Below are 26194 nucleotides of genomic sequence, written 5' to 3'. Positions count from 1 at the left end.
CGCTAGCCCCCTCTGGGTCGCAGCTGCTCACCCACCCCCCCAGTATGGCATCCTGCCTGCCCCCCATCCCTGCCTGCCCCCCATCCCCCCATCCATTCACTCCCTTCCCCCTGCTCGCTGGCTAAAAGTAAGCTTAGCCAGCTTTACAGCTTGCGCCTGCGCGTTTGTCTCTTAACAAAACACGCAGGCGCGGGCTGCAAAGCCGGCTAAGCTTACTTTTAGCTGGCGAGCCCCAGGGGGGAGTGAGTGGAGCACCACCGCTTTTAGCAGCGGCCGGCAGGCAAGCGGAGCACTGGGTGGGGGGGTCAGGCAGCAAGCAAAGTGCTTGCCTGGGGCACCGGAGGGCATCAGGCCAGCCCTGCTAGTTGAAAGCTAAAGGCCTAACTATTTGTGACTTGTGATACAAGTCAGGTCAAGGATCCCCCAACTCATAGTAACACGTAAATTAGGACACTCATGTTTAAAACAACTCTATTGCTCATTAGGGCTACAAGCATAGACAGCTTCAAGAGGGGATTGGATAAACATATGGAGCAGAGGTCCATCCGTGGCTATTAGCCACAGCTTATTGTTGGAACTCTCTGTCTGGGGCAGTGATGCTCTATATTCTTGGTGCTTGAGAGGGCACAGTGGGAGGGCTTCTAGTGTCCTGGCCCCACTGGTGGACCTCCTAATGGCACTTGAGTTTTTTAGCCACTGTGTGACAGAGTGTTGGACTGGATGGGCCATTGGCCTGATCCAACATAGCTTTTCTTATGTTCTTAGAGAACTACAGAAGGGGAGGGCTTCTGACTTCACTCTCACACTATTTTCCCCAGCAGAAATGGCCATGACGAGTGCTGCTTATCCCTTCCTCATGTGACTGAGGATCCATGGAGCCTGAGGAAGAAGAAGATGATACTGGATTTATACCCCGCCCTCCACTCCGAATCTCAGAGCGGCTCACAATCTCCTTTATCTTCCTCCCCCACAACAGACACCCTGTGAGGTGGGTGGGGCTGAGAGGACTCTCATAGCAACTGCCCTTTCAAGGACAACCTCTGCCAGAGCTATGGCTAACCCAAGGCCTTTCCAGCAAGTGCAAGTGAAGGAGTGGGGAATCAAACCTAGTTCTCCCAGATAAGAGTCCATGCACTTAACCACTACAAGCAAACATGACCCCCATGCAGCTGTTTCTGCTAGAGAAAATAGTGCAGGAGCTGAAGGGAGATGCCCCCTCCCTCATAGTGCTCCAAGTTGTACCAAGCAATGGACTGGTTTTTAAAGAAAATCCCCTAATACATGAATGTGAATTGGACAGGGGACATCTGACCTGACTCATCCCACATAACATGTACAGCTGACCCCCATCTGTAGGAGAGGTGAGAAACTTTTCCTGCTTATTCAATCATCAAAATTTATTATTTTCTTTCTGAGGATCAACACGTCAGCATTTTCCAAGAAAACTTCCTTCCTTTTCCATCATATTCTCATCAAGTAAACCTTAATTGTCCATCTCATCTTTACCACCATACATTGGTGTATGCAAGGCCATTTGGATCATCATTCAAGCAACTGTGCTGCCCTTCAACTTTATTATACTTCCATGCAGGGAGACCACAAGGATTGCAGAGGGCAGGGAATCATTTTCCCCCTCTCACCATTTCCTTTTTCCCTTCCCTGAAAGCCCATGCAGTCTGTCCCCTTTTCCTGTTTCCTTCTCTCCATTTGACCCAGTGGCCAACCCACATTTATTTGCCCCACTGTCTTTGGCTTTCCCTCCTTCCCTCCCACCGGCAACCTCTTCCTTGGAAAACTCTGTGAAGTTCCTGCCACTGGGTTCTTTGTTCCCAGAACCAGAAAAATTCCATTTAAGTTTCCTACATCATTAGTTATTGATGTGGACACTTTCCTTAAGTACAAAACCTACCAGCTACTGGATTTAGTAATGAGAACCTTGAAACCAAATTGCTGGATTCCACTTCAATTTTTATACTGTAGTTTGTGTTTGGATGAAATGGCAAGCATATCTTTACAGCCTCCTCAGCTGTGGTTAGGTTAATCTTCAATTCATTGGCAGTTTTCTTAAATTCATTCCCTAGCACCCTCATAGTAACCTGTAAAGAAAATAAAAAGGAAGTCAACCCACAGTGTGTTAAGAGTTCATGGCATATCTACAATACTGACTAAACAGTCTAATTCCTTTTCCCTGGGAAATTTTGGGGACTAATTTTGCAAGAACTAACAAACTACAACTCTCAGAATTCTTAGAGGGAACACTTAGCCTATAGACCTACACAGATTTGTAGTTAAATAATTTGAAGTGGCAATATATCAGTCCAAGTTTAAATCTGTATTAGAGATGCAGCTGCCCTGAACTGGTCTCCTGAGAACTACCCCAGGCTAATCAGAAAGCAGAAGCCTATCTTCTGTACACACAAAATAAACAAAGATCTCTGCATTTATGGCAAAGGTTCTTAACTTGGATCTGCTTTGTGCCATTTTTAAGAAACTTTGGGCATTCAAGTCAAATGGTTGTAGAGACTGCTTTTATTTGGCCACATTTTAAAAAGGATCTCTCATACATACAGTATTGCCCTCCCAGCATCCCAGGTCTGACTCACTCGGTAAGTTTCGTTTACACCCCCACTTTCAGGGGGCCTCCTCCATGTCAAACAAGAATTGTTCACGGCAAAATCAATAAATGGCCGTATTTCTGCAAAAACAAATACACAAAAAAACCTTTTTAAAGCAATACTGGATGACATGCCTTTAGCCACTTGGTGCTTTGAAGGAGGAGAGATACTTCCTTTTTTTTCTGTTCAGCATCTCATGTCACATGATTAAACATAACATGCATATTATAGACAGAAAGAACCTGATGCTACAAAAAAAATGTGGCAGGCAATCAAATGGGTAAGAAAATTATTTCTTGAATGCTGGAAAAGTTTGAGAACCATCTTCTCAGCTAGCAGACATTATCAAGATCAAAATTATTTCTCTGTTTACCAAAGGACATAGTGAGTAAAAGAATTCAAGAAAGATAAACTGACAAAACTTTACAATGCAAACACAGGAAATGCTTAACTTTAAAGCAATTTTTTTAAAAAAATCTTTCACCTGCCAAAATGACAACATAACCTCTTTCTTGCTGCTATTGCTACGCAAAAATAATTGCTCAATCTCATAATCTCTTCTTGGCACAAGAATTTCAGTTCTTGCATGGAACCTTAATTCACACACAAGGACATCCTTTTCTTTGACCCAAAAGACTATGTGTATTCTGTGAAATTAAGGAGGAATCTTGCATGCAAGAGCTATGTGTAATACTACTTGCCCATACACTTTTGTGGCTCATACATCAAGCTGCCTTATACTGACTCACCTTACTGGCCAATCAAGGGCTATGTTGTCTACCTTAACTGTCTGTGGCTTTTGAGTGTCTCAGCTAGATGTCTTTCACATCACCTACTACCTGATGCTTTGCACTGGAGGTGCCAGGGTTTGAATGTGAGACCTTCTCCATGCAAAGCAGATGCCCCTAATTCCTATTCTTTGCTCATTTATATTTGCCATCACTATCATATTCTCCTCACGCATGCTGTTACTGAAGAAGGCCACTGGATGTCACTGTTGTTCCATTCAAAACTTTGAGTGCAAAATCATTTGGGGGGGAGATCCTCAAAGTTCCTGCAAGGTAAATAGGGGGAGGGTGGCTGAGCCGAAACCAAAAATTTGAGATGGTAAAGAGTGTGTGGAGGCATTGTAGGATACCAGTACAGCTTACAAAATACTTCCCAGTGGTACACAATAATGCACAAGGAATAAGAGTTGTTGCAAAATGGATGGATATAGCAAACTTGTCGGATACTGGCTGAGAAACTCATCTGACCTAAGAACCCCCTCCCCCAAAAAACCAAATACTTTCATCTTTCACTGACTTGATAGCTCATTTCTATATTTAGTCTAGGCACATCCAACCCAACCCATTGTTTCAAGTGCGCCACAAAGGGCTTTTAATGATAATTCCACATTTGCCTAAACAAACCTGCCAAATCTTTAAAATCATTTTTAAACCATTAAACAAGCCAAAAGTTCATCCAGGAGGGCACTGCTTCATTAATTTTGCAAGCCCTACTAGCTTCTCCAAGCATTTTCTTCTCTCTCCTTTGGGAAGGGCGTGCTTGTTTTGTTAATGTTTTCACATTTCGTAGTCTGTGACCCACCATTTCTAAGACACCCAGGCAACCATGTAGCATGGCCTGTCACAGTCCATGATGATGTCTAATGTTGCCCCGTTTTTCAGGGCCAGACAATCAGGAAATATAGCCCCTGTGACAACCATGTCTGACTGCTGGGCTGAGCCTGCCTTCATGTGTCACAAGTAATGTGGGTCTTGAGGCCTGCACTCTGAACTTATTACGAAGACATGCTGCATACTTTAGGATGGAGACTTCCAAACCTGTCCTTTAACAGGAAGCATCAGTCTTGTACCCTTTAACCCAGCTACCATATGCTGAAAAAAACTTCACATATTGTTCTTGGGGATATATTCATACCCCCAATTCAAATTCAAATGTACCCTGGGGTAGGAAGCAGGGAAGGAATGTGTGGTGGTTGAAGACATAAAGAACAGAAAAAGTTCCCTATGGATCAGACCAGTGGTCCATCTAGTCCAGCTTCCTGTTTCACACAGTGGCCAACCAGTTCCTCTGGTGCTCCAGCAACGTGGCCTTCCTCTGGTGTTGCCTCCAGGTGCTGGTATTCAGATGTTTACTGCCTCTGAACATCGAGGTCCCTTCAGCTACCACAGTTAGTAGCCACTGTCCTCCATGTGGCACTGCATTTCACAGTAACCAAATACCCGGAGCCAGAAAACACATGAGGCAGAAAATAACAGCATTCATAGCACTTATTGCACAGTTTGTTTGTATTAGGTAGGGTTAGTACTCCAAGAACAGATTTCTCTGTAGTGAGGCAGTATCTCTCCAAAGGAATTTAGAAAACTGTTTTCTAAGGAAAAGGCTCATGTGGTACTTTTTAAAACTCTAAATATGATTTTTGGGTTGGGGGTACAAATAAGCACCTCCAAAAGTTGAAATCAGTAGACTTCTGGATTCATTTAGAACATGTGAGTGATCATCCACAGCCCTTGTTTGGGGTTTTTTGCAGGTTCTAATGGCAACGCTGATGTGCTAAATGAATACAGCAATTCAGTGCCATATCGACACCATAAGAAGCCCTGGTCTCTCGGCCTCATTTACAATTCCCCCTTCCTGACTGCAGCACACAGTTCCTTTCTCATTCATTAACAATAACTAAGGGAAAGCCGCTCTGAGCCCGCTTTGGTGGGGGAGGGCGGGATATAAATCAAATAAAATGGAAAAAAAATGAAAGCCACCTGCTGACAGGCAAATAGCAAAAGCAGAACACAACTGTTTTCCCCACTCTGTCTCCCAAAAAACAGCTATAACTCTGACAGTGTTTTATGGGTGGGGGGAGAGATGAAGAGGATTTTTCCCCCTCTTCTTTGCATTGCTGAGCTGCAATTGGGGGCTCCAGAAGGGGGAACTGTAAATGAGGCTGAGAGGCCTCGGTTATTTTATGGTGTTGCTATGGCACTGCATTGCTGCATTCATTTGGTGTCTTAGTGCTCCCATCAGAACCTTAAAAAAAAAATTTACAGAAACTGCTATCAGGCATTTCACAAAACACCCCACAGCATTTCAAAAGCAGAAGGATTTGAAACCAGAAGAAAGGCAGTTTTCATCAACAATGGCTCAGACACACCTCCTGAATGGGACACAAGCCAGTTTGTCTGAAAAGGTAAATATATTCTTAGCAGCTGGTTACAAAAACATCTGTCTGAAATGACAGAAAATAAATGTCAATAACCAGTTACTAGAATGGAATAGATATAGGCAGGGGTTGTTTTGTAGAAAAATAGGCGGTGGAGCTCATCCAGGAATTATTATGCAGCTGCACCTACTATTCAATGGACAAGGAGGTGGACCTCTCAGAAGGAGGCGGTGGAACTCTCAGAAAGGTTCAGGAGCTGTGCTCCTGTGAGCTCCCACTGAATCCGAGGCCTGGATATAGGCTGTCTGAAAGGGTCTTTGCGGGGACATTGTGCTGGTGACAATATCCTAAAAAGACAAAAGTGTAGAGCCACTTTCCCCAAAAAAGTGCAACCAAAGTAAAAATTCACTCCCCCTTACCCAGGGTTGGTATTAGGGATCAACAGTTGTACTAACAGGAGAATTTCAATCGGCGCTTCTATGCCTTCCTCTGAAGCACCATAATAGAAAGAGTGCTGTTCACTGGAGTTATTCCTTCTATGTGCAGCTATTAGAGTTGTAAGAGCTCTGTCTGGATACCTAGAGGAAGCAGCTTAAACCTGTTAGCCACCTCCCCTCCAAATATACCAGAAATTCTCTCACAGGAACAGTTAAGTGGAAAATTCGTGCAAGAAGAAACAAAGACTGAGCTAATGATTTACTGCTTTCTTTGGTCTAAAAATCCAAGAGGAAGCTATCAGGCTAAAAAAATTAAAGTGCTAAAACTGACTGCCAAAGGCAGTGGTGGGAGTCCCAACAGTGACACTGTTCAAAAGAAAAAAAGATTAATCATAGCTTGAGGTAAAGGGAGTCGGAAGTAAACTAAAAATGGGGCCCAGCTTTCTACACAGCAGGAGAAACCTCTTACTCTGTGAAAGTTTGATATTTTAGGTTAGAAATCTTATAATTATTAACATATTGTAAACACATGAACACGCACATAAAACTGAACAAGCAAGTTGGATAAAAATCTAGACAATCCTTGTGGAGATAAATCTCTTTGATCTGAGTAATTCACGGTACATAAATTCTCTCTCAACTGGCAGTGGGCAGCCTTGTTATCTCTTCCCATCTGCAGCTAGTGACTTACAACACAATCTTAAATTTGTTCTCTTATGCATTACTATGCAAGCCTATGTACATCTACTTGGGAGTACATGTCACCAAACACAGTGGTCTTACCTCTGAATATACACACAAAGGACTGCCCTATACAACTTCCGAAATTAAATTATGGCACATAAACAATTTTCCATTTAATCAGTAAAATCTTAAAGAGCAATGGCAAATCTTCCTTCATCTCAGTTCATTAAATGCCCTCTTCTTTCTGAGCTTTCTTGGAGAATGCCAAGAAAGCTTGCATTCCCCTCTCCTGGTCTGTAATGTTGCTGCATACAGGCCAACAGTGTTTCACATGTATGTGTGTGCCATATCCAGAAAACCAATATATGCTGTTTAGTTCACTCTGCAATCTGCACCACGCACCAAGCAAGGTACCCATGAGAAGTCCAACACTGACTCTTCTCCTCACCTTAAATCACCTTTCCCTTTCATTCATGGTCCCCGCTGCTTCTCTCCTGAATGCCTTCCTTCTCACCTAACCTTCTCAATTTACCCCATCTGACACTTCCTTCCTTTCTCTTCCTTCACCTTCACTCTCCTCAACCTGGTCTTTCCTGCCTGATTATTCCTTCTTTTGCCTCACTCAGCTCGTTTCAAAGTGATACTGTGGCCAAAGCAATCCAAAATGGCTGCAAGGATCTCATAAGAAAATTTCAGCATTTTAGAGGAGTTTTAATTTCCTTTCTTTTACATTTTTCACTTTTAAGATCTTAATGCAAAGTCGGGGGTTTCCAAGTTTGCAGAAACATTCTCTGTCTGTTCCATTCTCAAGAGGTATTGATCAAAAGTTTACTGTCTATTTACTATGCTAAATTCTATGCATTTACTACTATTTACTTTAACTGTTTAAGCATAAGGATTATTTTGTTGTTGATTTCTGGAACTCTCCTGTATGCTGTGTATGGATGATTTTTCAGCTTTAATTTAACCATGCTGCATAACCATGTGTGTGTAAAGTGCTTGTCAAGTCATAGCCTGCTTATGACAATCCCATAGTGTTTTCAAGGCAAGTGGTTAAGCATTGGTTTGCCATTGCCTTCCTCTACAGTCTTCCTTGGTGGTCTCCCATCCAAGTACCCTGCTTGACTTCTGAGATCTGACAAGATTGGGTTATACCAAGGGTGGCCAAGCTGTGGCTCAGAAGCCACATGTGGCTCTTTCACACATATTGTGTGGCTCTCGAAGTCCCCACTGCCTCATTGGCCAGCTTGGAGAAGGCATTTGTCTCTTTAAATCACTTCTCCAAGCCAAGCCAGCCAGTGGCTTAGAGAACACATTTAAAGTTAAAGTTACTTTCTTTCCACCTTTCTCTTTCCTTCCTTCCCTCCCTCAAACATCTGATGCCCATGTCTTGTGGCTCTCAAACATCTGATGTTTATTCTATGAGGCTCTTACGTTAAGCAAGTTTGGTTACCCCTAGGCTATACTATACCATTCCACATCTCCATGCTGCATAATACTGTTTTGTAAATTACATGTTGACCTCACACAATTCACTGTTGTTGTAGTGACAGTGCAGAGTTAATTAGGAACACTTTTCACACACACACTATGCAGAAGTGGACTCTGGACTCATCTTCTAAATGCAGATCAGAAGTTAATTCACAGTCTTAGGAATGTGTGTGTGTGTGAAAGAGACTGGAATGAAAGTTATTAAGTAACATACTATCAAGAAAAAGCCTTTTCTAGCCTAGCTTTTCTTGATTTCCAAAATCCCAAATTAGGCTTTAAGGCCTATGTGCTGTTGGCTGAAATTTAGTCCCGCAGGGGAGGGCCATTTAAGAACTAGTAAGGACTATAAACTAACCTTGGGCTCCCACACTGCTAAGATAAGGCTAATTGCTAGTAGGCTAATGTGGACTTACCTTATTGGCTATCACATTGTCAACTGTCAATTGCAATTATGTGATCCTTATGGTTGGGCCTGACTGCAGCAGCTTCAGCTAATTACTGATCAGGTAATTTTGCCAAGTCATCTAAATTGGGATGAGGTAATGGATGAGCAGCCCCATAGGGCAAATCTGGAATGCTCTTTAGGGTTGAAACACTCAATGACTCATAACTTTGCGTTGATGGCGCCTGTGGTGTGGCAGAGGGCAGCCTGCCCTTTTGCTATATTGCATGACTCAGACCAGCAGCAGAAAGCCTGTCCAACTGAAGATTCAAGGAGCCAAATGTGCATGGTAACTTTGCCTGTCCAAATGCTTTAATGTTTAGTTAGCTTTTGTTCTTAGTGTTTTTATTTTCTTGCTCACTTGCCTTAATTCTGTAACTGTCATTTTGCTTTTAAAATAAAAGCCTTAATATCTTAGCACCAAGCCGTATGTTGGCTTGTTAGAGTTCTCCAAGGATGCAGTGCTTTAGAACCCTTGGTAACATTTCTGCCATACATTGGGTGTGTCTGCAGACTGCAGGTGGGCTACCTTGCAGGGCTGTAAGTTGCTTGGTAAGGGCAGGAGGGTTTCTCCTTTTCCTCCCTATGGCCCCAGACCAGCAAAAAGAGTGGTGGCGGGCTACCAGACATGCTTGTTTGTACCCCCATCAAGGATAGGGTGGGTTAGTCTGGGTCAGGCTCTACATTTGGCTTCAGACAAAAAATACAATACCCCCCCAATAAATCTACGATACATACTAATTACATTCATCACCTGAGTTGACAAATTACCCAGCTGCATTAGCCTCATGACTCCAAGGTTCAGTATTCTATTTTTTAAGCGTCCTTTAACTGTACGCTACAATTATTCAATTTCACTGTGAAACAATATATTACACAATCACTGATGATCATTTTCATCATGTAATCGTATTTTGAAAAGACACTCTGTACATTACCTGGTTACGATGGCAACAATCGGCAAAACCAGCACAAGCCTTCACTTGCTTGTGCACAACATGATCTATGGCATTTGAGTATGCTCAGCTGCAATGCCTATAGCCATCTGATAGATACCAATCTCTGCCTGTAAGCGGATCAAGCTTTAAGGCTACAGAGAATTCCCCCCCCCACACACACACACAGTCCTGGAAGTACTCTGAAAGAAACTTCATTGTTCTTGGTGTGTTTGCTCATCTTACTGCTTATTTTGATGCAAAAGTCTTGCACAATCTCTTTCACCAGAGTCAAAGATAAGACAAAGGCTGTGTGTATGTTCACACCATGGGAGTTCTACAATGAAGCATACGTTATGCAAGGCCAGTTTGACAAGTCTGATTTCTCATCAAGGTTTGCAGATTGTAATGATGTGTGCGTGTGTGTGTTCTTTATTTTGACTTTCACATTTTCTGCTTGTTTTATGTGCCCTGGGCCAGTATTTTACCAATCTATGCACAGAAAGTGTAGTTTCTCTATGGTCCTTTTAATGGCTGCTGCTCTTTCAGACCCTCATTTCCCTGGTTGTGGGACATATATCAAGGAGCAGCCACAAAGACTGGGGAGGCTAGAACAAGGAGGGATAAGGAAGCGAAATAGCTCCTCCACGTTCCACAAGTGCAACACCACCAAGACAAGAAGGCATTTCCCTGCCTTGTACATACCTCCTTGCTCTACCCCCCTGACCCTCCCCACTGTCCCTTCGCATAGATCTTGTCAATGTTCCCTCTAAGTTGCAGAGTCCTGTGAGCAAAAATTCTACTTTACGAGCTACTGACATTAAAGTTGTGAGTTCTGGCATTAAAGTTGTGAGCTACTACATAAACCATTGTGCTCCGAGGACATTTTCCCTGAGCTAAGACAAAAATCTGTGAGCTTGAAGGCTAAAAATCTGTGAGCTAGCTCACGCTAACTCAGCTTAGAGGGAACACGGCTTGTGACCCCCCATGAATGATCTTTCCAGGGTGCTGGAAAGAACTGCAGCCAGTAGCAAAGATGAACATGGGGAAAACCCATGTGCCTTTTATACACACACAGTAGAATATTGTCCACCATTTTCAAAAAGCATGAAAATTTAAACCCTTGTATACATAATTATTTTTACAGTACAGTTTTTAAATTTAATCATTCCACTACCCATATTTCTATTGTGTGCCTAGCTTACTGAAAAGGCGAATAAAGGGGCTTTTGGACAATCAAAGTAAGCAACATAGAGGGGAAATGGGATTAGGCTGCTGCAGAACATAGGCTGGGAACCTGGGAGCAGAACAAATGCAAGAAGAAAAGAGTCCTGCTGGATCAGACTAAATGTCTATTTAATCCAACATCCTTTTAACAAGATTGACCAGCCAGCTGCTTCTGGAGGCCCAGGAGCAGACCTTGAAGGTAAAAGGCTGCCCTAGTTATGGTTATTATTGTGGCTAACAGGTGCTGACAGCCTGCCCCAACCTGAATTTGCCTGATTACATGAGGGAGGGATTTGCCTTTCCCTTACACTTCATGAAGCACTGCTTGGTAGTATCTTCCAAGCTGTAGCGAGTCCTTTCACACAGCAATACTTGAAAGGGAAATTAAAGCCTACCAAACACTCTGCTCAACACTTCAGCTCTTAGCCATATTCTCCAGGGAGGTTTATTGACTTTTTCCCTGCCATTTTAATTAAGACTTGGTTGTCCCTTTGGTTGTAAGGGAAAAATGTCTGTAACTAGCTCTGTGAAGCAGAATAATTTTTTAAATTGAGTTGCATGGACTTTTTATATTAATCTCTACTAATCTAAAGGCAACAGTACAGATATAGAAACAGAAACAAGAATTTTGGTTCAGTGTGAAAGTCCTCTGGGGCCTCTAAAGAGAACTGCAAACAGAACAATGAAACATGAGGATATTGAACTCTTCCTTTAAAATGCCTTTCTAATTATGGTAGCAGCTTAGGGGAAATGCTGTAATCATTCTTTACTGCAACACTCCAGGTATGTCCCTTTTTTACAGGCAAGGCAGACAATACAATGAACAGCCTGTCAATTTGTAGACAAAGGTTCAAGTCAGTTCTTTTAAAAATTCTTGTATATACACTCTATGGACAAAACTGCTTCAGTGGTATTTTGACACAGGACAGGAGAACCCCAACTTTGTGAATTTCTTACAAGTTCCCAAAATCAGTGGGACTTAACTTCTCCATATGTCCGACGTACCTAGTGACTGTTGCAATTCTGTAGTGCAGGGGAAGAAAACTGGGCCTAGAACATAGCACAGGCCAGAATTTAACTTCCTCTGAGAACCTGTTCTGCTAAAAAAAGAAAACACCCTGGTTTCTAGTCCTGTGAATGTGTGGAAACAATGCCTGTTAAATAAAAAGCCAGAGATGTCGTTGAACAAGGTTTCCAGTTGTTTGAGCAATGCCCATTGCAAGAGGAATAAATTATGCAAATCAATAGCATTACAAAATGTTTTCTGCAAAGCAAGGGATGATGTAAATTTGTTCACTTTCCATGTTCTGTATGGCCCTCAGCATTCTATTTTCCTTTTGTTCAGAACTATGATTAAGTTGAGTACACAACTGGAGGAGGGGTTTAGTGTGACATGTATGCAGTGCTGCATAAGGGCTGAGTTGTACGTAAACAACTTGTTTGATTTCTTTAACTAATGTATACTATCTTACAGAAAGTTCAGTGTGTTTCTCTTGCCAAAAATATGTGAATTAGACTACTGTGGCACATGGCAGCTTCCTGATCCGCGTATATTAGTAGCAAAACAAAAGACTCACACTGTACTTCATGAGACAGTGGAAGTAATTCCGTCTCCAACCCTAGATATGCAGGTGAATCATATCAAAGTGAACAGATAAATCCAATCAATTAATTGATTACTCTGCCAAAAGTGAATCGATATATCCTAACAATTCAGTCAACTAAATCAATTGAACAAATCTCCACAACTGATTCCAGCAACCAGTTTCTGAAACATCTCACTCTCACTTGTAACAGGGAGAAAAACTGTTCACAATACCAAATAGTTTGTCTTAAATGCGTATTTCATAATTTTATCATATGCTTACTTTTGCATCTTAGATCCAGGATTTCCCATGATCCATTACTGGTACAGTGAGAAAGGGTTTGGGGGCTTGTGGCATAGAAACCTCTGTTGCACTTGTATTCCACAACACTGCCCAGCTGAGAGGTCATGTCCCACTTCATTTCAGAGTTGGGTAGCAAAGCAGGGTGTCCACAATCCACTTCAAAACATAATTTAAAAACTTTATTCAAAAATACATTTGTTGGCATCAAATTGCATAACATGCCACTGTTTTCACAGGAATGGTGAGTAGCTCATCATTAGTCTTGGCCCCCTTATGTCTTCTAGACATTCAAACAGATAGCAGTAATCTAGACTATTATTTATTTAGTAGTTGCCCTATCCCAGTTTAAACCAGGCTTTGGGAGATGTACAATGGGGCATAAAATCATAAAACAAATATACAAACCAGTATAACATTAAACTACAAGGGTAGAAAACTTAATAAAACCAAAAAAGACTAATTAAACTAAGTTCCAAGATGGCATTCCTAAAATTTACATCCCAAATTTCTGGACCACCTGGACACTTTCTGGGCAGGGGGTAGAGGAAACACAATTAGAGGTTTTTGGGGGAGGAGGAGGTAGGTGCCAGCCATGTTGGGAAACCATTGATGTCCTTAACCAGAAGCCTGCTGGAACATCTCTGCCTTGCATGCCCTGTGGAATTGTAGAAGATCCCACAAGGCTGTGGCAGTAATAGGCAGAGCTCCACCAGGTTGGGGCCAGGACCAAAAAGCCCTGGCCAAGGACTATTAGACATCTTTGGGGCCAGGGATCACCAGCAGGTTGTTATCTGCAAAGCATAACACTCTCCTGGGGACGTACCAGAGGAGACAATCCCACAGATACATTGGTCCCAGACAGCTCAAGGCCTTGAAAGTCAATACTAAGACCTTGAACATGATTTGGTACCCCACTGGAAGCCAGTGCAGTTGAAGCAGCACAGGTTGAATATGAGCCATCTATGGCATTCCTGTCAGGACCTGCACCACCACATTCTGGATCAACGGGAGTTTTTCAGTCAGGCTGAAGGGTAGGCCAGCGTAGAGCAAGTTACAGCAGCTTAGCCTAGAGGTGACCATTGCATGGATTACCATGGCTAGGTCAGGGCACAACAGAGAAGGAGCCAGTTGCTGAAAAACTTGGCAATATGTATGACCTGGGCCTCCATAGTTAAGGAAGCATCCAAAATCACACCCAACCTCTTTGATGGATGTGCATGCTACTGTCTTGGAAAGAGTTCATGAGTAGGGCTGCTAGGCATGGCATGGCATGGCGATATGCTGGAAATGTGAGGAGGCAGATACTGTGGAGTGTGTGTGTGTGTGTTTGTTTGTGTGATCTTTGTTGTCACACAGTGCCATCGCTTCTGGCATGATCTGGAAGTTCTGGCATCATACTAGGCTGACCATCTAGTACTTATTTGCAGCGACTGCTAAAGCGTGACCTCAGCGTGATACCTGTGCTTCTAGGTTGTGCTGGAAGTGACATCACTGTGCAGTGACAAAGACTGCTCCCTCCACCATTTTGCCAGCCTGTTTCTGCCCATCAACCAGATGAGCATCTGCAACAATTGCCAGGAGTTTGCCTGCCATCAGCAGGTATGTGGTAAGATTAGTTCATGAGTATTTAAATTAGGATACCCTCACCCATCAAGTTTTCATGCCTCCAATTTACAGTACAATCCAAAAAAGAGTTACACCATTCCAAACCCACTGACTTAGAAGTATGCAACTCAGTTTAGGATTGGAGCACTAAACTGAGAGCTGTGCTTTTTAAAATGTTTATGCTGTTGTTCCAAGTACACACCAGAATTTAAAACTGGAAGCCAGTTGCAGCAACTCCTCATCTGCTCTGATTTTTCATTGGTCACAAGAACATTATGGATTAGCATGAACTATGGTGCAAATATAACTTCAGGAACTGAATACTTGTGATTTATATTGTTCATTCCTTAAAAGTTGTAACCTGCCTTTCCCTCTGACTGGAATCCTAAAGCAGCAAACAACCCCACCCTCAATAAAAATCCTATATATAACAATAAATATTATAAACGGTGGGGTACAAAATGTTATCAGCATTCACGGCAGGATGAGAATTTCAGATCTGCAGGAGCTAACTGGAATTAATTAGAGGATATTTTAACTTTTGAAACAAACATTTGTTTATCTTTAAGTCATTTTGACTGTGTGTGTTTTACTGTAATACAGACATTTAAAAGCATTTAAAACCCTCTACAACTGTACACTGTTTCCATATCCACTGTTTCCATTTATTAACTCGGTTATCTCAAAATTACACTTAGCATTGAAATTTTGGCATTATGTGGATTTTAATTAATCAACTTGATTAAAAAGAGGATGATTAATCAATTGTACAATTCTTTCACTATCTGACAGCCATATGAAAATGAGTCTGATTAAAAAGTACAACTGTAGTCATTAACACCACATGACATCTCAATATCTATCTTCTTAAAACTTGCTGAGGGAAGAAAGAGGCACTCACCCTTAGAATAAGTGGGTTGCCATTTTGTCATTTCAACCACTCTTGGCTCTTTTAATCCTTCATAAGGCCAACTCTCAACAGCTAAAATGGAGGCAGAGTGAGAGATTTCACAAGAGGGAAACTGTATCACAAGCTATTATAGTTCACAGAAAGTATATTAATGTAATTATAGGAGCTTAACTAGAGAACAATTTATGCTCGAGCAGGAATAAAACTTTTTTAAAAATCCCACTGTGTAAATCAAATTCCTAGGGGAAGCCTCAAGTACTTATCTGGATTATAACCATCTACACTTCTTGTAGAACAAAGTTGGAGCCCAGTAGAACCTTTAAGACCAACAAAGGTCTATTACATTTCTCCTCTCTCTTTTGTATTTGTAATGGAAAAATTCTCTCTTAATAAAATTTTGTTTAAAAGACCAACAAAGTTTTATTGAGAATATAAGCGTTTGTGAGCTAAAAATACATTTCATCAGACAGAGTTTGATTTTCATTCTCATTAAAACATTCTCAATACAGCTTTGTTGGTCTTAAAGGTACTATTGGACTCCAACTTTGTTCTATCAGACCAACACAGCTGCCCACCTGGATCTATCTGCACTTCCTGTACTTGGTGATAAAGCAGACACATAAGACCTGCTTTACACTTACATATGAAGCCACAGAGATGTCTCTCACATATTCATTTGATTTCATTTATACCTCCCCATTCTCCAACAGAGACCTAAGGTGTCTTACGTAATTTGCCTCTCCTCCATTTCATCTGAATAAACCTGTCATGCAGGTTAGGCCCATGGTCACTCAGTGAGCTTCCACGGCAGAATGGTGATCTGAACGCAGATCTCCCAGATCCAATCTGACACTCTAACTGTTAAACCACACTGCCTCTTGTGCCATGTAGTGCTCTCTCATGCAGCTGCAATGTGGATTCTTTAACCATGGGAACAAGGCTGACTGTCCCAGTTGGCATCCTCAGAAAGATCTAAATGAGGGGCCATGCCCAAATGGTTCCATTATTTATATACAAGCACAGCCACACACCAGGTGGCAATGCTTCCCACATACTTCTGTGGGGGTATGCACGAGAGGAAAATGACACTGGATTTGGAGAAATTCAACCATTCTGATGGTCCAATGTCATCACCTGTCACTAATGGCAAAAATGGTGTTTCAGTGATATTCATTAGTGCTAGAGATTCTGTGTTTGAAAGGTTAAACCACATCCCTGGGAAAGAACGCTCAGTTTACATTTTGTATTTTGTATGGAAATTAAAGTTCACAGAACAGGTTCTCGTCATATGCAAAGGCAGGTGTGTGTACATTTCAAAACAGTCCTTTAAAATCCAAGGAGCTGACACAAATACCCAAGTACATAGTAATGAATTTCTCCTCAAATGTTAAGACCATGAATGTGAACATACAGGCCTGTGGTTCAGTGGTAGATAATCTGCTTTGCATGCAGAAGGTCCCAGGTTCAATCCTCAGTACTTCCAGTTAAAAAGGACTGCGTAGTAAGAGAGGTGAATAACCTGAACCTGAGATCCTGCTAGTCAGAGTAGGCAAGATGGATCAATGGTTTGACTAAGTATAAGATGACTGCCTGCATTTGTGTATCTCAGCCAGCAATAATAGAAGAACTGGATCAAGGATATTTAAAGGAATGTACTGAAATCTACATTTGCTTGACAGGAGCCCTCTACAACTGCACACTCTGTTTCCATATCTAAATATAAAATGTAACTGAGAACTAATCCTTAGAATGGATGAGATACCAAACCTCTTCCAGGGATGTAGATTAACAAATTGAACTACTCAGACACTGAGCTCACTTCTAACCAACATTTAACCAGGCTGCATGGACAAGCTTGGCTTGTTGTGCCTCCCTCTTCCCTTCTTGCATGGAGAATCCTGATTAGAGACTAATTCTGGTTACTTATGACACATAATTGCAGATGCACATGCTAACAAGAGTCCCTCCCCCAAACTAGGATTCTAAGCCCGGGAATCTTCAGGCTTTGGGGAGGGGGAATTTACTCAAGTTAAACTGCCACCTTCTTTCAATTGTCTCAGATTAAAAAAATTAGTCTTTGACCAGGATTTCCCAATTAAAAAAAGAAAGAGCAAGGTGGGCACACCAGCCCCAAAACAATTCATATCCTTCAGACAGGGCCGGCGCGTGGCAGTTGGCCAGGTAGGCGGCAGCCTAGGGCAGACCTGGGAAGCTGAGAGTGGTGGGGCGGCATGTGCTCTCCTCAGAGTCCACCTTCCCTTGCAAGTGTCTGTGCAGAAGGCAAGCTCTGAGGAGCGCGCAAGCTGCTGCCCTGCCCTTGCCTTCCCAGGTCTGCTTGGGGCAGGGGCGGGGTCTAAGGCACCAGGAACTTTGGCACCAGCTCTGCAGGTGGAGCTAGCAGGAGTAATAAATTCGGACTAGGACAACACTGGTTCACTGAAACTGTGGCTGACTCCTTATCTCTCAGTCTGATTTACCTCAAAAATACTAATGAAGATAAATGGAGGCTAATGAAGATAAATGGATAAATATGAAATAACCTTTTTTAAAAATGTAATTTTAAAATAAGAACAGAAAAACAATAATTTTTTGCAACAAGAAACAATAATTTTGGAATATTTAGAAAAGATATTTTCCCCCCTACAGTAAAAAAAATCATTCATGGTCTGTGATTGTCCATAAATAAATATTTCCATGGAAGATTCTAAATATAATATATTTACCTTTGCATTCAAAAGTAATGTTCTCCCACTTTTTAGTTTTTGTACATTGTGAAAAATTACGTTCTCCAACTGAATGAAATCCTTTCTTGCATTTATAATATACTATGCTGCCCAAAGCTGTGGTGTTATCCCAGACAATATCTGTATTTGGAAGCGGCAGTGGTTTTCCACAGTCTATTTCTAGGGGATGAGAGAAAGAAAGACACCAATGTTAATGAGCAAGGTTTCATCTCCAGTTTTAATAAGGAGATAAAATAACTCTCATCAAGTCCCTTCACAAATTCAATTCTTACATTTTAAGGCAGCAGTTGCCTTTCAAATGTTGAAATTAAAGTTGTTCAGATCTACCAAACAGGATTTCAGATAATCTAGACAGGATTTGTTTCCACAATAATATTCTTCAGGCCCAATGAGCCTTTCTTCAGTGCAAAATATACTTCGCTGATGGAAGAACATTTTGATTGCAAGAAGGCTGAACAGAGCAGTAGGAAGCAAATCGATATAAAATGATGTAAGCATGCATGACTTCTTTCATCACAATAGTTACCATAACAAAATGGAAAATGTAGGGGCTGACCTTTAATGTTTTCCATGGATGACTAGACAGAGGCCTAGTACCACAAATAGCAGGAATTTGTGGCATAGCTGAACAACCATGAACTACATGAGCATTATGCTACTGCCTGTTCCTAGAATCAATAAATTAGAGGCAAAACTACTCCAGATACCAGAGCTCAGTGTTCTACTTTGGACATGACTTGCAGTGCACAGAGTTTATTGTGGTCACACGTCCCTTATTGGGAGGGTGATATAATTCAAGAAAGAATTGGCCCTTTGAAAACAAAAAGGAAACCCCTTCCTTGTGAACATGTTGAATTTTTAGCTCTATGCATAACAATCAACTTCAAGACTCCCTACCCTACTTTTCCGTGGCGATAAAACAGCACACGTCTTATCTTATTGCTTGTACTGACTTACACTGGAAATCTCCTTTGAGTCTCAGTGAGAAAGGTGGACTTTAATTAAATATGGTTACCTGGAACTGATGTTCACTGACATCTTCTGTGCAGACACACACTGGAACGACACTTGCACAGGTCTGCCCTGGACAGATTTTTTCCTCTAGTTTAACATGATCAAAAGGGGAATCCCTCCCCCCTGGTGCCAACGTAACAGTCTTTTCATGCCCAAACCATCAAGTACTCAAAGGGTGAGTGCCTGCCTCACCCTCAGTTCCTGCAAAGCTGCTGTGAAACTCTCAACAGAACCAGAAAAATCCTGGAGAGCTCACAGTGGGGTAGGAGGAGAGAATGTGTGTCTGCAAAGGACATGTCCATGAACATTAGTTACATGTAAGTGAAGCACTGTTTTCATCTTCAGTGCAGCCCCACACTGGGATTTTAATGAGCTACTAACCAAGAAGAGGGACGGGTGATGCTCTCACTGAAAACAGTGATTGCAGGACCACTTTGACAATTTCTGCATCCTTCCTTGACTGCAGGTCCAACATATAGTGCTTGATGAATCTCAGCTGCACACGTCACAGCTTTACAGATCTCCATGACGGGTGCTCTGAGATTAAAAGCTGCCAAGGACCCTTACGCCCTCGTGGAGTGAGCTTTAGCACCAAGTGGAAAGGGCTTGGTGAAAACAGGACCTAATGGCTGCCACAACCAACCAGCTATGGACTGAGAAGAATCTGCCCTACCCTTCTTAGGACCTGCTTAAAAGACAAACAGACTCTTGTTTACTCAGAAAGGTCTTGTCCTGTCAAGATAACATAAAAGGACCCTCATCTAAAGGATGTAAGGCTTTTTCAGCCTTGGAAGTAGGAGATAGGAAAAAGACAGGCAAAACTATCTCTTGAGCAAGGTAGAACTTGAACATCACCTTGGGCAAAACCTCCAAACTAGGGTGCAACATGACCCTCTCACTGAAGTTCTTCAGGAAAGGCAGGTCTACTCTGTGGACCGTCAATCCACTCATCCTCCTAGTAGACATGACTGCTATCAGAAATGCCACCTTCCTGGACAGCAGTTCCAGTGTGCAAGATGCCAAAGGCTTGAAAGGTGAACCCTTGAGACTTGACAAGACCAGAAAGAGAGAGAGATCACTGTGGAATTATGTTAGGAACAAGGGGGTGGGTGGGAAACATTAATCAAGCCCTTGAGGAAGTATCAGGACAGCTGTGGGCAAACAAAGAACCTTCAACTAAATCATGATATGCTGAACTGGCTGCCAAGTGTACCTTAATAGAGGACACTGCCAACCCTCTCTGTGTTAACAAGAATACTTGAAAACTAATGACACCAGGCAGGAAAAAGGTGAGGCACTCCTGATGCTGCGCCCGTTCCTCAAACAGTGACTGCTTCCTAGAGTAGGAATATCTTGTAGAAAGCTTCCTAGCCTGAATCAATATGTTATAAACTTCAGAGGCGAACGTACAACCCTGAGCCACCTCACCACCATGAAGAGCATGTCCCTCAGCAATCCAAACAGGACTAAAAAGCTAAGAATTGTCATGAGAAACACAGAAGCGAAGCATGGAGCAATCTCTAGAAGAACCTATCAATGTGGTGGCAGAAAAGAAACTGAGGGTGAGGGGGTGCCCCCACTTAGAGCATGTGGCGGTTTGGGTGCAAAAACACTGTCTTGTCCCCTCCAAGGGGAAGGGGCTCCCTCCTTTGATTGTGTTAAACTAAAGGGGGGAAATCCTATCCAGGGCAGGTCTCTCTGTGTCTCTGTCTTTTCTCTTTCATTTTCCTTCCTAACTCTGTTGTCATATTTTCAGTTCCCCTTTTCTTGCATGACAGACATTTATTCCTGTTTTGCTACACTCTACATTTCCAAGAATATAGAGAGACGGGGAACATGTTTATCAAGAGGGAGAACGTTAACAGAAGGAAGGGCAGTATTCTATGAGGACAAACATCAATTATTGTAGTATGATCAATATGGAAACTGTGCTTTATGTATAATATAAATAATATACTTAAGGAACCCATGCTATGACTTCATATGCCTCCCTGAGCTTCTTGAAGGAAGCAGGATAAAATGTAACAAATTAATACAAATGAATAGCAATTATAATGAAGTAGGACATGTACAAGGTTGTTTCATGTGTCTCCTGGACTGGAGGGGGTGACAGTTCAAATAAACTGTAAATTAGAGGTTGGAAATGGATTATTTTTAAGAGATCTGAGAGAGGTTTCACCTCTTCTGATATTATACACTAACATTTTTTTGTCCCTAGTCTGCCTTTGGTCAAATAGATCATACAAGCGCGCCCCCCTTCCCATTACAGGGGAATTAACACACAACCATCTGTAATTTCTTTACCTTTGCACACTAGGTTGACTCCTTCCCAGTAGCCTCTGGAATTACAAACTAAAGTCTGATTTCCCCTTTCAATGTCATACCCTGGTAGACAAATATATTTGACTTTGCTTCCATAAGTTGTTCCATTGACAAGGGTCAAATATGCATTTAGAAGAGGAGGAGGATGACTACAATCCACAACTGCAGCAAAGGAGAAAGGGGGGGAAAGGCATTGTAAAGGCAAACCCATTTTCTTTTTGGAAAAAGACCCAGTTCACATATCACATGGCAGAAATTCCCAGGTTTGATGAAAAGTGTATACTGCAGTCAATCCCAGCTGCTTGTATCTCTATGGGTCATGTTTACAAGCACATATCAACATTTGTTATATCCGCATTTTGCTAAATATATATCGTGTTCAAAAGGATTAACAGGAAACTCAATACTGATGTTTTTTTAAAAAAAACAGAAAGCAGTTTTGGACAAGGGTGATTTTGCACTGAGAAATGGAGGGGAGGGAATGTACTCTTTTCCCTGCTGTTTTTCTGCATAAAATTATGTTCCGCCAAGAACTTGTTTTTCAAACACCAAAATGGCTGTGGGGGTGGCACAACCATTTTGATGCTTGGCAATACACGGCGGGGGGGGGGATGGAGAGACAAGAGCACCGCAGGCCACTACTCTGCCAGCTCAATTAAGATTAGGCCCTTGCATCGCTTTTTAAAGACATTTAAATAGTGGCAGTGTCCTTGCGGTGGCCACAAGAATACCATCACAGGTAGTTTGGTTCTAAGTAATTCCTGCTTCCAGTGGCCAACACTAGTGGCATGTTTTGCAGCATGATGCAATAAAAATTAATCCCAGAAACCATTTGTTCAATGAATCCCACATTCTATGATTACTAGAAATCAAACAGAATGGCATTACTAGAAATTAAACAGAATGGACCTGATCTTTGGGGCAGGGATATCAGTGGCTCTGATGGCAGCAAATACTGTCCCATGGTCAGACCACTATGCCTTGTAAGTCTGGCTGGACCTGCAATTTTCACCCTGTTTAGGCGGCGAGCGGATTTACACTTGCCCGCGGAGCCAAATGGACCCAGAGCGGTTTCAAGAGGCCCTGCGGGATCTGATGCCCCCTGGTGGGTCGTTAGATGAGCTTGTGGAGGACTGGCACTCCCAATTCTCCACTGCCATTGATGACATTGCCCCCCCGCCCAGTGCCCTCTTCGCTGCTGTACCAAAGCAGCTCCCTGGTACTCCTTGGACCTGCTAAGGATGAAACAACAGCTTAGACAGTTAGAGCGAATGTAGCAGCGTACTCATGATGAAGAGTCCAGAACCTCGTATAGAATGCTTATGAAAGTCTACGAGAAGGCTATGAAGTCCGCTTAGAAAAACTTCTATGTGGCCTCCATAGAGTCTGCAAAGTCGCACCCAGCTCAATTATTTAGAGTGATTCGGTCTCTGACAACTTTGCCATCGAGCAATCAAAAAGATAGGGAATTGGATATTGACTCTGAGGCTTTTGTGACATATTTTGCAGACAAAATCTTGACTCTCCACCAGGATCTCCCAGCCACAGTTGATACAGTATGTGAACTGGATGCCCCTTGGCCGCCGGATGATCCAATACTGGACCACTTCAGTCGACTCACATTGGAGGATGTAGACAGGATTCTGGATGTGGTGAAGCCTACCACCTGCCCCCTGGACCCCTGTCCATCCTGGCTTGTGAAGGCTTGCCAGGATGATATCAGGGGCTCTCTGGGTGATATTGTTAACCTGTCCCTGACAAGTGGGACATTTCCAGAGATGTTAAAGGAGGCTACAGTACTAGCTAACCCTAGAGTACTAGCTAACTACTGCCCAGTTTTGAACTTGCCGCCCTGGGAAAGGTGGTTGAGAAAGCAGTAGCAGAGCAGCTGCAGGTTTTCCTGGATGAAACATCCACCCTGGACCCATTCCAGTCTGGTTTCTGCCCGGGCCATGGGACAGAGATGGTATTAGTTGCCCTCACAGATAACCTAAGAAGGCATCTGGACCAAGATGGTCAGTGCTGTTGATTCTTTTTGACCTATCAGCAGCATTTGACACTGTCAACTACGACCTACTGACCCACCACCTTGCCGGTGCGGGGGGTAGCTTTGCAATGGTTTTCCTCCTTCCTCCGGGGACAGGGACAAAGGGTGATGCTTGGTCAGCAGACCTCCCTGCGGCACCCACTTATATGTGGAGTGCCGCAGGGAGCTATTCTCTTGCCCATATTATTTAACATCTATATGCGCTCCCTTTACCAGATTGCCCGAGGTTTTGGACTGGGCTGTCACCAGTATGCTGATGACACCCAGCTCTATCTGCTGATGGATGGCAGACCATCTTCCGCCCCTGAACAGCTGTCCGAGGCGTTAGGAGCTGTGGCTGGATGGTTACAGCAGAGTCGACTGAAGTTAAATCCAACTAAGACGGAGGTCCTGTGCCGTTCTAGTACCAACCCAACAGGTACTGGGGGTGATTCTGGATACTTCCCTCTCCATGGAGGCCCAGATCACAGTGGCTGCTGGGTCTGCTTTTTTCCATCTATGGCAGATCAGGCAGCTAGCACCATACCTATCCCCCCAAGATGTGGCTACAGTGACCCTTCCAATGGTTACTTCCAGGCTGGACTACTGTAACTTGCTCTACACTGGCCTACCTCTGAAACTAATCTGGAAACTGCAGCGGGTGCAGAATGCGGCAGCTCGCCTGCTGACTGCATCACCTGTATGGGTGAGCATACGGCCAGTGCTCTGCGACCTGCACTGGCTGCCTATAGAGTACTGGATCCATTTCAAGGTGTCAGTTCTTTTAAGCCTTGCACGGCCTGGGACCAACATACCTATGGGACTGTCTCCTCCCATATATGCCCTGGAGGTCACTTCGTTCAGCCTCCCAAGATCTTCTGATAGTCCCTGGCCCAAGATATGCCCGTCTTGTCTCCACCAGGCCAGGACTTTCTTGGTCCTGGCCCCGACCTGGTGGAATCAGCTCCCTATGGAAATCCGGACCCTTCCTGGCTTGCTGGCCTTTAGTAAGAACATAAGAACATAAGAGAAGCCATGTTGGATCAGGCCAATGGCCCATCCAGTCCAACACTCTGTGTCAAACAGTGGCAAAAAAAATTATTTATATATATACACACACACACACACACACTGTGGCTAATAGCCACTGATGGACCTCTGCTCCATATTTTCATCCAACCCCCTCTTGAAGCTGGCTATGCTTGTAGCCACCACCACCTCCTGTGACAGTGAATTCCACATGTTAATCACCCTTTGGGTGAAGAAGTACTTCCTTTTATCTGTTTTAACCCAACTGCTCATCAATTTCATCGAATGCCCACAAGTTCTTGTATTGTGAGAAAGGGAGAAAAGTACTTCTTTCCCTACTTTCTCCATCCCATGCATTATTTTGTAAACCTCTATCATGTCACCCTGCAGTCGACGTTTCTCCAAGCTAAAGAGCTCCAAGCGTTTTAACCTTTCTTCATAGGGAAAGTGTTCCAACCCTTTAATCATTCTAGTTGCCCTTTTCTGCACTTTTTCCAATGCTATAATATCCTTTTTGAGGTGCGGTGACCAGAATTGCACACAGTATTCCAAATGAGACCTCACCATCGATTTATACTGGGGCATTATGATACTGGCTGATTTGTTTTCAATTCCCTTCCTAATAATTCCCAGCAAGGCGTTGGCCTTTTTTATTGCAATCGCACACTATCTTGACATTTTCAGTGAGTTATCTACCACGACCCCAAGATCTCTCTCTTGGTCAGCCAGTTCACACCCCATCAACTTATATTTGTAGCTGGGATTCTTGGCCCCAATGTGCATTACTTTGCACTTGGCCACATTGAACCTCATCTGCCACATTGACGCCCACTCACCCAGTCTCAACAGATCCCTTTGGAGTGCCTCACAATCCTCTCTGGTTCTGCAAAACAGAGCTGTTCTACCAGGTCTTTGGATGAGGCAGCGGGCATCTATTTATTGACCGGTTGGCCTCCCCCCTACTGTTCTGCTGCTTTACTGCACTACTGTACTGTGATGCTGTATTGTGGTACTATTTTGTGCTATGCCACCTTGCTGTCATGTCATCTTGCTGAATCATCTTGCTGCACTTTGATTAATATTGTAATTGGTTTTATTATGATTTTTTTTTCTATTTGCTGTACTCCCCTCTGAGCCCCCAATGGGGAATGGGTGGAATATAAATTTTAAAATAATAATAATAATAAATAATAATTCTCCCACTCCCAAACACAAACCATATGGATTTAAGATTATTTCAATCTTTCTATGTTTTACATTGCTTTCAAACAAGTATACTCTCATTTCCTTTACAATCTTATATTTCTCTCATTTCCTTTACAATCTTATGTTTGGATTCCTTTACAATCTTATATTGCAGGAAGAGCTAGGGTTAAATAGGTGGGCATGACATCAGAAACAGTCAAATTTGCATTATCTGCTTTATTAGCTGGATGAATAAATTGATAAAAATGAAAAGATTCTATGTTTGAGCCTGATACCCTTGCTAATGTAAGGGGGTGGGGCAGAAATCATCAAATTGCAGAAGGTACATTGCACATGCAAGCACAGTTATGATTGGAATGAGGGCTATGTGGAAAGAGGAGACAGGATGTACCCTTTCAACTTGTACTGAAGGCCAGAGTAGATGATTCTGTGTCCCCAAGTCCACCGCAGGGATG

At 42.8% G+C, this 26194-nt stretch overlaps 1 protein-coding gene across 1 annotated transcript in view; it reads right to left on the bottom strand.

Moving 5' to 3' along the window:
* The window catches only part of SUSD1 (sushi domain containing 1), an 80142-nt gene that overhangs the window by 37657 nt on the left and 16291 nt on the right, over positions 1-26194 (bottom strand). The window contains exons 5-10 of the mRNA XM_060237144.1: positions 21461-21640; positions 18122-18301; positions 15390-15470; positions 12863-13039; positions 2604-2695; positions 1910-2096 (exon numbers count right to left, since the gene is read on the bottom strand). Of these exons, the coding sequence (XP_060093127.1) occupies positions 1910-2096; positions 2604-2695; positions 12863-13039; positions 15390-15470; positions 18122-18301; positions 21461-21640 (897 nt within the window). The remainder of the gene's footprint in view (positions 1-1909; positions 2097-2603; positions 2696-12862; positions 13040-15389; positions 15471-18121; positions 18302-21460; positions 21641-26194) is intronic.

The sequence above is a fragment of the Heteronotia binoei genome, chromosome 4, assembly GCF_032191835.1.
Source record: "Heteronotia binoei isolate CCM8104 ecotype False Entrance Well chromosome 4, APGP_CSIRO_Hbin_v1, whole genome shotgun sequence".
NCBI classification, from domain to species: Eukaryota; Metazoa; Chordata; class Lepidosauria; order Squamata; family Gekkonidae; genus Heteronotia; species Heteronotia binoei.
The sequence above is the reverse complement of the archived record's forward strand: the minus strand, read 5'-3'. Positions and strand labels throughout refer to the sequence as shown.